General features: G+C 36.1%; 1 protein-coding gene across 5 annotated transcripts in view; it reads right to left on the bottom strand.

Annotated features, from left to right (window-relative positions):
• The window catches only part of LOC117421008 (centromere-associated protein E), a 76,364-nt gene that overhangs the window by 52,314 nt on the left and 11,585 nt on the right, over positions 1-12,465 (bottom strand). For all 5 annotated transcript variants that reach the window (XM_059029649.1, XM_059029643.1, XM_059029650.1 and 2 more), the window contains exons 4-17: positions 12,278-12,396; positions 12,013-12,132; positions 11,668-11,749; positions 11,262-11,329; positions 11,102-11,176; positions 10,783-10,834; positions 8,713-8,800; positions 8,407-8,536; positions 8,197-8,316; positions 6,511-6,663; positions 6,177-6,327; positions 3,146-3,299; positions 2,269-2,722; positions 2,071-2,127 (exon numbers count right to left, since the gene is read on the bottom strand). In XM_059029649.1, the coding sequence (XP_058885632.1) occupies positions 2,071-2,127; positions 2,269-2,722; positions 3,146-3,299; positions 6,177-6,327; positions 6,511-6,663; positions 8,197-8,316; positions 8,407-8,536; positions 8,713-8,800; positions 10,783-10,834; positions 11,102-11,176; positions 11,262-11,329; positions 11,668-11,749; positions 12,013-12,132; positions 12,278-12,396 (1,823 nt within the window). The remainder of the gene's footprint in view (positions 1-2,070; positions 2,128-2,268; positions 2,723-3,145; positions 3,300-6,176; positions 6,328-6,510; positions 6,664-8,196; positions 8,317-8,406; positions 8,537-8,712; positions 8,801-10,782; positions 10,835-11,101; positions 11,177-11,261; positions 11,330-11,667; positions 11,750-12,012; positions 12,133-12,277; positions 12,397-12,465) is intronic.

Below are 12,465 nucleotides of genomic sequence, written 5' to 3'. Positions count from 1 at the left end.
TCACTAGCTTTCCCTGTCAAGTTTCATGCGCATTGTCCATTCATGTGAAATAATCACACTGGTCTGTTGTGATGCTATGTTTGGGTGGGATCTTCCTCTCGCACAATGAATCATGTGCAAGATGCGTTTGATTGACAGCTTGTGAGGCAGCTGTCGCAGATCTTTGGAAAGTCCCATACGTTTCCATATTCCAACTTTATTTTAAATGTGAAGTTTTTAAAGCACACTTTTTAAAAACAACAATGGACAGATATCTGCAAATTATTAATTTACATCTACTTCAGCAGTGGAAATGGAAACGTGAAAATAAATGACGGAAGAGAATTACCAAATTGACGGGATGATTTGTTTGTTACTTCATCTTTGGGAAAGTGAACCAGGGAGCACTCTAATGAAGATTTGAGACCATACTTTAGATTGTCAACTTTGCAAATTGAACAGCCGTTTTCAAAATGACACATATGACCTCATGAAAGCCGCGTCTGCATGCTTGCAAAGAATGGACACATTACGCAATAGAGAAAGTCTACAGAACTGGCATGTACTTTGTACAATGTTAATATGGAGGAAGTTGAAGTTTCAGTCTTCGTTCAACAAAAAGCACAAATCGACTGTGGGGAAAAAATACCAGACACCAATTTAATTTTTAGATTATCGCCACTTTTATATCTTTCCAAATATGCATGCACTTTTAGTTTTGATCAGAATGACCAGCTGTTGCGAGCCTCAATGATGACAAGTTGCTGAAGAACATGTGGTCTCTCCTATGGTTTGAAAAGAGACCTGTGTGATTCTCTGGAGTATGACTATAACTGAAATATTACTGTGTTCTCGCTGGTTTGGCATTTTAAAGTGCATTCACTGCGGATATATGTATATTATTTTTTTGTCTACTTTAAACATTTTAAATGGATTTACAGGGGGAATATTTGATGTATTCAGGGTATTAATGGATTTAAATAATTTTTGAAATGTAAACTACTTCCTGTGACATCATACCTTTGGTCATTGCCTGTCCAACCAAAATTGGGGTCCACTCACATTTTCAAGCCTAGTTATGCCACTGGAGTAGGCTGCATTGCAGCTTTTTTTGCGCATAGTACATAAAGCCTACCAATTTTCTTATTAGTTTTTGGATATGATGACAGTTTACTATTTTTTTTAATTTAGTCAGTCATCGCCAATGGTTTTTACTCCGGGTTTCTACCCAATTTGGAATGCCCAATTATTATTTTTTATCCCGGTTCACTGCTACAACCAACCCGACGACTCGGGAAACGGAGGCTGAAACACACATCCTCCAAAAAGCGTTCCTGCCAATCCATCATTTTTCGCACTGTGGATCCACAGCGAAGCCACCAGACCCATAGTGCCAGAGGACAACACAGATCTGAATGGCTCCACTGCAGACCCGCAGGCGCCCTATCAGCCACAGGGGTCGCGCTGATGCACAGTGAACCGTGGATTGCCCTGCCGACCTAAGCTCTCCCTACCTGGGTGGCGCTCGGCCAATTGTGCGCCGCCCCCTAGGAACCCCCGGTCATAGTCAGCAATGACTAGGGCTACAACGAAGGGTACATTTTGACCTTCAAAGGTTCGGAACACATTACCGAAGAAAGGTTCGAACCTTCAATGGTACACATTTGCATAATTTACTGGTGACGTCACCATAGCTATTTGTTTATATTTGATATAAACGGTAAAAGTGCAAGCTATTTTTGTCATTTGTAGCAAATACGAACATCTGATTTTTTTGTATCCGAATACACGTCAAAGAATATTCGTTTGAATATTTGTCAGGGCACTAATATATATAAATATAAATATTATAGATGCACATAAACACAACCTCAGTGTCCCAAGGGGCCAGAAGTTAAAAATCTAAAATTTAGAGCCCTGACAACTGTATACATTTGGTAATCTCTCACTAAAAATTGGAAAGAAATCCATTTCAACTGTAAACATCATTACAAGTCATAAAAGGAAGTGAATATAACAACTCATAAAGGTCTACATTATAACCAACACCTACGTTTAAAAGTTACTTTTGGTTAATTAATGCAATCATACCTTCTCACCCTCCAGTGCTTCACAAAACTGTATTGTCTCCAATAAGTCCTTTTGATACTGTATATAGCAAAACAAAAAAGCAAAGTCAATTAAAACTTCCAACATGTGTCAGCTGTGATCCAATCATATCGTACCAGTGATCTATGTTAATTGCTATAGAAACAGTTAAAACTACATTGACGTTTCCTGAATACTAACCAGTTGATCAGAGTCCTGAAAATTATCCTTGTCTTGGTTCTCCTGAATGTGAAGATGATGCACCAGCTCCATAATCCTTTTCTCCAAAGCCTCTTTATTCTTGGTATACTCTTCTTTAGATGTTGAATGCTGCTGTTCCAGTTCTAGAATTTTTTCTTCTAGGCCCTTCCTGACATATTCCTGTTCTAGCTCTTTAGTTTGGTTTTCCAAGAGTTGCCGCTCCAAATTAGCAATCCGCTCTTCAAGGACCCTTTCCACCTCCTTGTGTTCCGATTCTTTAACCTCGCCAGTTTGGGACTGTAGCTGCTGCTCTAGTTCAGACACCCTTTTCTCCAACAAGCTTCTCATTTCGGTTACTTTAAGTTTTTCATTTCTTTCACTTTGAAGCTGTTGTTCCAAATTTGCAATTTGTGCTCCCATGTCATCCATTTGATGAGAATCCAAATCACATGCACTAAAATGTAAGAACATTTTAGAATTCAAGCAACATCGTTTGTTTTGCTTTTAGCAGTAAAAATCTAATTTCCCTATATATTTTCATAGTGTACTGTTGTGACCAATGCATTCTACAGATTTAATGTACTGGATTGAATAGACCTCCATCAATAAGTTCACCTTGATATAAGGGTCACTTTTGCGTATCCCTTGCATACACCCTCAGAGGATAGGTGTATAAGGCAACTTTTAGGGTAGTGTATGACTAAATATAAAAGGAGAAGAGAAAAATGTACAACACTAAACACTCTAATTCCAACCAGACATGCATGCCCTAAGCAAGATCATAGGTTTAAAAATATTTTTTTTTTTAAAAAGGCCAAGAAATCTAAACTACAGTAACAAAATAAAAATAAAATTTAAAAAGTCAGATCTTCCTTACTTTTCCTGTCCATCAAATATCGGACTTTCCTCTAAAAGAGTGGAATAAGCATTTTTACTCCTGCGAACAGATACGTTGCTACGACTTGCATCTAGTTCAAATGGATCGTCCAAGGTGGCATGTGACCATGCATCCTCAATTTCAGTATAATCAGCTGTAAAAAACAACATTTACGGTGGGGTTAATTACTGGATCACAATTAATCAAACAACGCAATTCAAATTAATTTTCTTTCAAATCACAAATGATAGATTTCATAAGCCTCAACATTTTATTAAATAGATCTTTGAAAAATGCAATGGGTTTTGGATCAGGGGATACAGACTCCAGTCCGATTGATTACACTTTCCGGTTACACTACAATCCATATTTTGGACTTTATTATTTTTTAGACACTGCAAGAGCTTGTAACTCAGGCACCATTTTTTGTATTGGACATTTTAATGCTCTAGTGTTACTTTGGATGTTAATTTATTATTTTGTTTTGTATTTTCACATTGGACACTGCAATTTCTTACTTGCAGAAATTATATTAAGCCCTTTATTTTAGTGGAGCAAAAATGTAACTTTTTTTTTTTTTTTTTTTTTTTTAAATGTAGCAACTTATTTTAGCGTTTTCCACCTACAAATGTGTTTCATCGTGATGTGGTTTTGTACTGGACTCGACAGCTTTAAAGATTAATGTTTGTTTTGTGAAAAGATTTGAAAATGACAAAACAGTGGACATACTGCAACAGCTTTAAATTGTATTTTACCATTCATTAAATAATGTTAACTGCACTTCTTGATTCCTTATCGTGACTGTGTTCTGGGCCCTATCTTTGAATTTTAAGCATACCTAACTGTAAACATAATCTATTTATCTCTCTAATGTTAAAAATACTCCTCCTGCAATACTGCCTTTAAATCCCACCCCCTTTTGCCTTAATGACAACTTTATGCTCCCTGGGCATTTACTCTGCCTAATCCGGTATATATACTGATGCACAATGAAAACGCAACAGTCCAAGTCTTACATCAATATCTCATTGGGCACATACATAATGTTCTTTACATTTTAAATAGTGAGCAGCAAGGTTTGTTGATTGTTTGAGTAATATTGTTCCTTGGGATAACAAAAAACTGAGCTGAAGTCATGCTCAGTGTTTGGTATTTGAGTTGAATTAAAATTGCCAAAATAAGTTAAGAATCTGTATAAATAGCCATTCAAAAAGACATGATTTTAATTAACGCAAGAACAGCGAAAGATACGACCATGACCCGCATCACCTGGTTGCCATCAGCATGATTGAAGGCGGCCTGTCTGTGGGAGAAGTTGCCCAGAGAATGAGATGTTCTGCTTCAACAATCAGCAGACTAGTCCAAAGAAACCAGGAAACCGGCTCTGTGAGGGACAGGCCACGTCCTGGAAGGCAGAGGGTCACCACACCAGCCCAGGATCGTTATGCTGACTGTTGAATTGTTCAAGCCAACCGGTGGGGCAGTGGAAGTGTGATGATGTGGGGAGGAATTTCCTTTAACACAAGAACGCCTTTGGTGCAGATTGAGGGCAACCTTAAAGCTCAGTGATACATTGCCAAAGTCCTTGAGGCAGCAGTTTTTCCGTTCCTGCAAGCCAATCCGGAAGTGTTGACTTTCCAGCAGGACAATGCAAGACCACACAGTGCTAGGATTACAATTGCAAGACTTCAAGAAAACAATGTCGAGGTCTTGCCGTGGCCAGATTTTTATCTTGACCCGAGTCTAATAGAACATCTGTGGGACCAAATCGCCAGTGCCATCCACAGGAGACAACCACGACCAGCCAACCTTCACCAGCTGGTTGCAGTTGCACAAGAAGAGTGGTGGAACATCCCACAGCAGTCTATCCAGAGGCTGATCAGGTCTATGCATCAACGCTGCCAGGATTGTGTTAATGCTCAAGGAGGTCAAACCCGATACTAACTTCGTAATTTTTTCATTTTGACAGTGTCACGTTTCATACTGAAAACTTTTCTTTGAACTGTATTTTTGTTTACATTTTCTGTGATTTTGTTTGATATCTGTTTAAAATATTTGATTTAATCCATTAGACCCAAGTGTTGCATTTCTTTTGTGCATCAGTGTGTGTGTGTGTATATATATATATATATATATAAAATGTATTAATTAGTGGTTGGAAATTCTGGCCTGTGATTGGTTAAAACCTCATCATAGGCGCAAAAATAGACTGAACTATTGCCTTGACATCCTTAAGCCACCAGGCAATAGTCTCCATCTGTCATGTGATTGGTTCACATCACTGTCAGTCCCGCCCCTTTTCAAAGGAACATCTTTCATTTCCACTCCTCACAACAACAAAAAAATGGCTGAACACCGAATCTCTGAATTAACAGAAAATTAATTACAAAAACATACTACAAAAGAAAGATGCTCCAAACACTAACATGGCAATTAAAACATCACGGTTTTCTGACTGAAATTCAAACAAAATCAACTCGACGAAAACAAATATGACGGGTGGGATATAAACTGGATTATACAGCAGTCAGCAAACAAGACGGAGAGCTCTACACCAAAAAAAAATTTGATAACTATACGGTATGAACTTCAAAAAATGTTTTTGTTATTTACTTATGCTGTATCTGCTACATTTAAACAAAATGTATAAAAGTCGTATTTACTATCCAACCTTGCCTCACTTATTTTCTTGACTGATTCATATATTAAATATGTACTGCAGACTCAACCATAGTGGAAAATGAAATGCCCCTCAGGAAGACTATTGTTACCTCCAAGGTGCAATGCCCTCAGCCTGCAGCTTCGGGCATTATAGCCCTGTCAGTAACAATAGTCTTCTCTTGGGTCAATAATTTCTCAATCGATATATAGACAGATATAAATTAATGAAATCACTATACAATTAAATTTGTTTGAACTTTCTGCTATCCATTTATATTTTTAGGCATTATGTTGAGACAACCTATTTAATATAAAAGACAGAAATGTACAATGGATTGGAAATAATTAAAACTTTAGGCTTCCAACTTACAGTTATCAAATTCGGCTAGTGACATTACACATTTCATTCTTTTGACAGTAGATGCAGATGTAGGCAAACCATCAAGCTTCAATCCTCCACTTGATCGTAAGCTGTCACGCAATTTCCCTGGGGCCCAGGTAACTCTCCTCTTATTTTTTATCTGTAAATGATATATAAAAAGAATTTAGGAAACAACTGCAAAAAGATTTACAAAAAAGAAAACCCTTTACAAAAAGATCTAAGCATTTAAGTGCCTTTCAATGAACAACCACCAATAACAAAGTTTAGGTTACAATGTTTTAGAAGCCTTGCATGCACCTCATCCACTTATGCACACACAAACCTTCAGTTCCTTCTTTGAGAAATCGGATGTAATAATCATTTTGGTCAAGTTCTTTATTCTATCTTCTTGTTCTCTTTGAAGTTGTTCCTTTTCCAACAGTAGCTGTGCCAATTCATTCTTCTCAGTTGCTTGTATACGTGTCTCTGAAAAAACCTGTACAGAGAAAACGTTTCGTTTTACATTCAATAAACAATGAATGAATTAAAAAAAAAAAATTAAACTACACCAGCACTTTTGTTTTGTTGACTTGATTGGAGCAACACCGTTCAGACAAAAATCTGCAAGGAGCATCCTATACAGTCGACTCTGCATAATTGCATGGGCTCGGGACCGGCGTAAGGTCATGCACATAACTGGAGTATGCATGTAACCATAGTGAGGGAATACAATGTACGTATGTGTATATGTATATATGACTCAATTTGATCAGATCCTTAACTATTTTCCCCTTGTATTCTATCACAAGAAACTTTGAATACTGTACAAGTTCAAAATAAACCAACTTGAAGTACGTTACTACACTCAATGCAAACACTATTCTCTGGCAACGCATGATATGAAAAGAAATAATGTAAGATAATGTACAGTATATAACAGCCGGCATAAACTAAGTTATTGTAATACAGTACAATCAACCACAAGTTGCAGGTCTGTACAGTACCTTACTATAGATCTTTGGACTACAAAGTAGTAAAAAAAAATTGATGGAATTCTGCACAGTATTCAGCCGATTGAGCTGATAAACAAGTAATTGCAAACTGTAAAAACTGTCATAAGACTGACAACCATTTGCCTCCATGAATGCTTGTAATGTGCCAAGGCTTGACTTTTACAGATTGGCTTTGCCATTTTCCGTGACTTTCTTGTCAGCTTTTCCCGCTGTCATGCGGTTGCTATGCGCTCTACATCACTGCTATTTCTGGAACACTCAAAGTAAGTTGCTTAAAGGATTGGTATCTTGTTGTTTAACTGCTATGGTTAATAGGTATGAAACAAACTACAATCTGTGTTCCTGCGATTCTGCCAACCTGGTTGTTCCAAGAGTTGGCACATGTTTGGGTAAAATGTCCTTTGCCTATCGGCTTCCAAAAACCTAACTCTTTTAATCATGATATAAGGAGTAAATCTGAGTGTCTCTCTTAAATGTTTTAAAAATGATCTCTGTAAATTGTTTAGGGCTTCGTGTAAAAGTTTTGATCCTGATTAAGGATCCGCACATGTCCGGGTGAATGTCCTTTGCTAATAACTATTAAAATGATTAAGTCTGTACCACACATGATGTTGTGTTGTTTTATTGTATGTGTTTGTTGACAGTACCCTTGTAAATTAGATCTAGGTCTCAATGGGTTAAATTCCTGTATATATATATATATATATATATATATATATATATATATATATATATATATATATATATAAATAAATAAATAAATAAAACACACACCTTCAAAACCAGTGGAGCTGAAGCAAAGACATGCATAGTAATACAACGTTGACAAGACGGGCATAGCAACAGACCGTTAACAGCACACGTGGGCGTGCAGTGTCAATCTGTAACATTGCTGCTTTGTAATTGACTGTATCACGTAGCAACTAAAATGACACTTTTAAAATGCATTTAAGTGATTTATGTAATTAACCAATATGCAAGTGAGTGGAGTCTACTGTATACCAAAATGTACTTACTTCTTCCAGACGTTTCTTGAGATCCACAATTTCATTTCGATATCTTTTCATCAATGCCTCGTCATCCAACACCTCATTGACATGAGGATCATTCTTCATGTGTTTAGCAGTGCTGGCAAACTAGCGGGGAAGTCAATAAGGCATTAAATCACTTTCTCAATACAATTGCACTAATAACAATAATGAGACAGTAATAGCAAGGTATTTTACCTGAAGAGTGCTGAGTGTTTCTTCAATTGCAGCTGGAGTGATTGTGCAAATGATCACAGTTTTTGCATTACCACCCAAAGAATTCTGAAGGATTCTGGTAAGTTTGCTGTCTCTATAATTGATAAACCCCCTGTAGGTAAATAACACATTTTATTAAATTCCACTGTCCATGACTGCTTCACATTGTCAATGTCATTTTTTGATCTGTACAAGTTTCCTTTAATTACCTTTAAGCTAGGCTAACATACACTAGACATTTCATTCATAAAGAAAGAATCACCAACACTTAGTAATGATTCAACTTACCCAGCATGGCCATCACTCAGCTTTTTGATAACTTGGCCGATGACGAACAAACTCCGGTTAATATTGCAGCCTTCTTTCAGTCTAAGTCCTAAAACAAAAGAAACAATTGCATTTCTGACCAATTGACGTTGAAGTGCACATACAGTTGTAGTCAAAAGTTTACATATCCCAAATGGAAATTTATAATTTCTAAAAATCTCAAACAAATTATAGGAACAATCTTTTGTAGCAAAAGTTTTGCTTTTGTGGATGACGGAAAAAAGTTACAAGAAATAGATTTATTTCAGCGTTGTTTTTGCAAAACTCCAAAAATGCCAATTCAAAAGTATTCATACCCTGCCAAGGAAAATTAAATTAATAGCTAGTTGAGGCACCTTTAGCAAGAATAACCTATTTTAAACAATTAGGGTATTTGTCAATGAGCTTTTGGCATGATTCTTTAGTGATTTTTGACCAGTCTTCAATGCAAAATTGTTCCAGTTCATTCAAATTCTGAGGACTTCTCTTGTGCAGTCTTCTTCAACTCATATCAAAGATTCTCAATCGGATTTAGATCAAGACTTTGACTAGGCCATTCCAGAACTTGATTCTTCTTTAACCTTTCTGAAGTAGATTTTGAGGTGTGCTTTGAATCGTTGTTGTGTTGGAACGTCCAGATGCACTTTAAACCAAGTTTTGTAGCGGAGGGTTTCAGATGATTTGATCTTTTGGTATGCTATGGAATCCATTTTACCATGTATTGGAAATAAATTTCCTACGACATTAGGAGGAAAAACAGCCACATAGAAGGATATTACCACCATGCTTGACAGCAGGTATGGTGTTCTTTTCTTTGTATGACTTGCCAGACTTTCTCCAAACATAACGACTACCAGCGTGACCAAATAGCTAGATTTGTTCCATCACTCCACAAAACCTGACCAGAACTCATATCCATCATTCGAATTCCATTTTGCAAACTTTAACCGATTGTCCTTGTGACGTTTTCCTAAGAGTGTCTTTTTCCTTGGCCTGCGACCATTGAGGCCTTCACCATGTGTTATTCGACCTATGGTTGAAATGGAAACCCCAGTCCCACTTGCAGACAGTTCACTTTGAATATATTTGGCAGTCAATCTCAGATTGTTATTAACCTTCCTCACAATTATTCTGCTTGTTCTTGGTGAAAGAACCTTCTTTCTTCCAGACCAAGGGAGCATTGTGACAGTACCATGAGTCTTGTACTTCTTCATTATAGAAACAATAGTTTAAATTGGGATAGTCAAATGCTTGGAAGTCTTCTTGTATCCTTCTCCAGCTTTATGACAATAAATCATTTTCTGCCTAAGGTCTTCAGATAGCTCTTTACTTTTTCCCCATATTGACTTATTGGTAATGACAGGAAACATCCTATGCCTAACCCTTTTATATTCTTTAAGAATGTTCACCTACAATCCAGCACTCTCTAGAATTAGGTTCTGCATTATCATATTGAAATTTCTAGTACCTTGTAGACAATACTAGTCACGCTGATAGTCGTTCCGTTTGGAGAAAAATTAGCATTTTTAACAAATTGCTAAAATAAATAACTGTATGCAATTATTTATTGTAATTTTTATCCTCATCCACAAAAGCAACTTTTGTTACAAAATACCTTTCCTAAAATTCTTTCTTTGAGAAATTTCATAGAAATTATAAATTTCCATTGGGCTATGTAAACTTGACTACAACTGTACATGTTTTCAAACATGAAATGTTTGCTGTGTATTTACTTTTTCTTCTTGGGTATAAAACAAGCTTATTTAGAGCTCTGTTGGAGCAGGAAGAATAAAATAAAGACAGCAGGCCCGTGTCTCCAGAATATATGTAAATATTAGTATTAAACGGATTAATTATTGTATTGGGTTATTCATGGTGATTGATTCATTCATCACCACCAAGACTTACATCAGTGAGCCACTTAACATATCAAATTACTGACCATTGTCTACAAAAAAATTTAATAATTAAAATAGCATGTGGTAGGGTGATAAACATTGACACCTTGCAGTCTTGTGTAATTAATCAACCAATAACAGAGCCACACTTTACCTGCTGCTCCAGTTTGGCTGGCTCTTTCACTTCCTGCCAAGTCAACCAAATTCTAAAAAAATAAATAAATTAAATTAAAAAAAGACACACCTGATTTAGCCTCACATAGGACTAATATACATTTTTATAATGTTCTAACAAATTAATTTGGTCTATACATAGTCGGCAAATAACAGTAGCAGAAAAAAGTATTGGTCTTTGTATTGCTTTCTTGTTAGGTGGGTTCTTTTGCTTGCTTTTAAAAAAGTCACATAATGCATCTATTGAACAGCATGAAGTCAACCTTCTTATTACTGTATTTACAAATATTGTAGTTTACCAGATGTGAAACCATGACAGCTCCATCCACATTTTCTCCATTAGAAGGTTCACTTTTTTCTCTGCTTTCCAAAATCTACAATTTAAAGCATTTTTTGTTAATAAAAAATAAATAGCTGGTAATATACATAATACTGTTTTTGTATTGTTAAATATCTTACCATTCTGAAAATTGTATGAGACCTGCTACTTCGCTCATTCATTTTGGTCTCTCCGTAATGACGATTTTCTTTCAAAGAAAAAAAGGAGAGAGAGAGAACATTAGACCATAACAAGAATTCTAAACTTCACCTGTTACTTAGATAGAACATTAGCTAGACATTCTATCCGAATGTTCCAGTCCCCTACAGTGAGTGCATAGGAGGCAGTCTTTCTAGCAATTTAATTCCTTCAAATGTAATCACATTTTATCAGATGCATTGAAACGGAACACAAAAATCTATTTTTAAATGCATACCTTTAGTACCTGTAGTAAATAAACAACCAATACTATATAACATTACATTTTCACATTAGATGTGTGCTTAAGACTTCCTACAACAACCACAAAAGTCAAGTGCTTCTTACTCTCTCCTTTCTTTATCCACTCCAGAACATGCTTTGCAGTTACAACAACTTCTTCCGACAGATCAGCAACATATACAGTTCTCTGGTTGAGGAAAACAAAAAACCAATACAACAATAAGTTATTTTACGGTGCATAATTTGTACCATATTAAAGTTAAGAATTACTCGGAAGAATAAATACGTCTGGTGTCATGTGATCCTAGAAACATGAGGGACCTTTGCATGATATCTTTGATAGACATTTGTAAATAAATGGGGAGCATAAACCGATTACAGAAAACTAAAACGACATATAGGCCAATCAATCCTGAATAGAAACAAGTACAAAAAACGAAACACACTTACATTTATATCCTCACGAATTTCTAAAGGTTTCTTTTTCCTACTGTCACAGAGCAGATCTGTTACAGTCTCATTGTATATTTCCATGTAGGACACACGGAGCAGAAACTCCCTGTTCGGGGACTAAAAAAAAACAAAAAAAATAAGCACATTAACAAAACAGATTTTAAAAAAAGAACAGAAAAAAAACCACTGTGTTGCCTTAGGACAGCAGCCTATGATCCTTTTTTTTTAAGCTCCAATCAGTACTGGAGTGGATGCAACTTACATCATCAATTATTTTAAATATATCTTGAATTGCTAAAGGTATGACTCCAAGTGATTTTTGGTTTCCCATCATTGTGAATGTCTTCCCTGAAGAAGTCTGACCATAGGCAAAAATAGTTCCTGTGAAAATAAAAGTCAGGTAGTCATTTAAATATTATATATGTGGTATATCAATCTAACAGAAGTGCT

The sequence above is a fragment of the Acipenser ruthenus genome, chromosome 1 (assembly GCF_902713425.1).
Source record: "Acipenser ruthenus chromosome 1, fAciRut3.2 maternal haplotype, whole genome shotgun sequence".
NCBI lineage: Eukaryota > Metazoa > Chordata > Actinopteri > Acipenseriformes > Acipenseridae > Acipenser > Acipenser ruthenus.
This window is presented reverse-complemented; position numbering and strand designations above follow the sequence as displayed.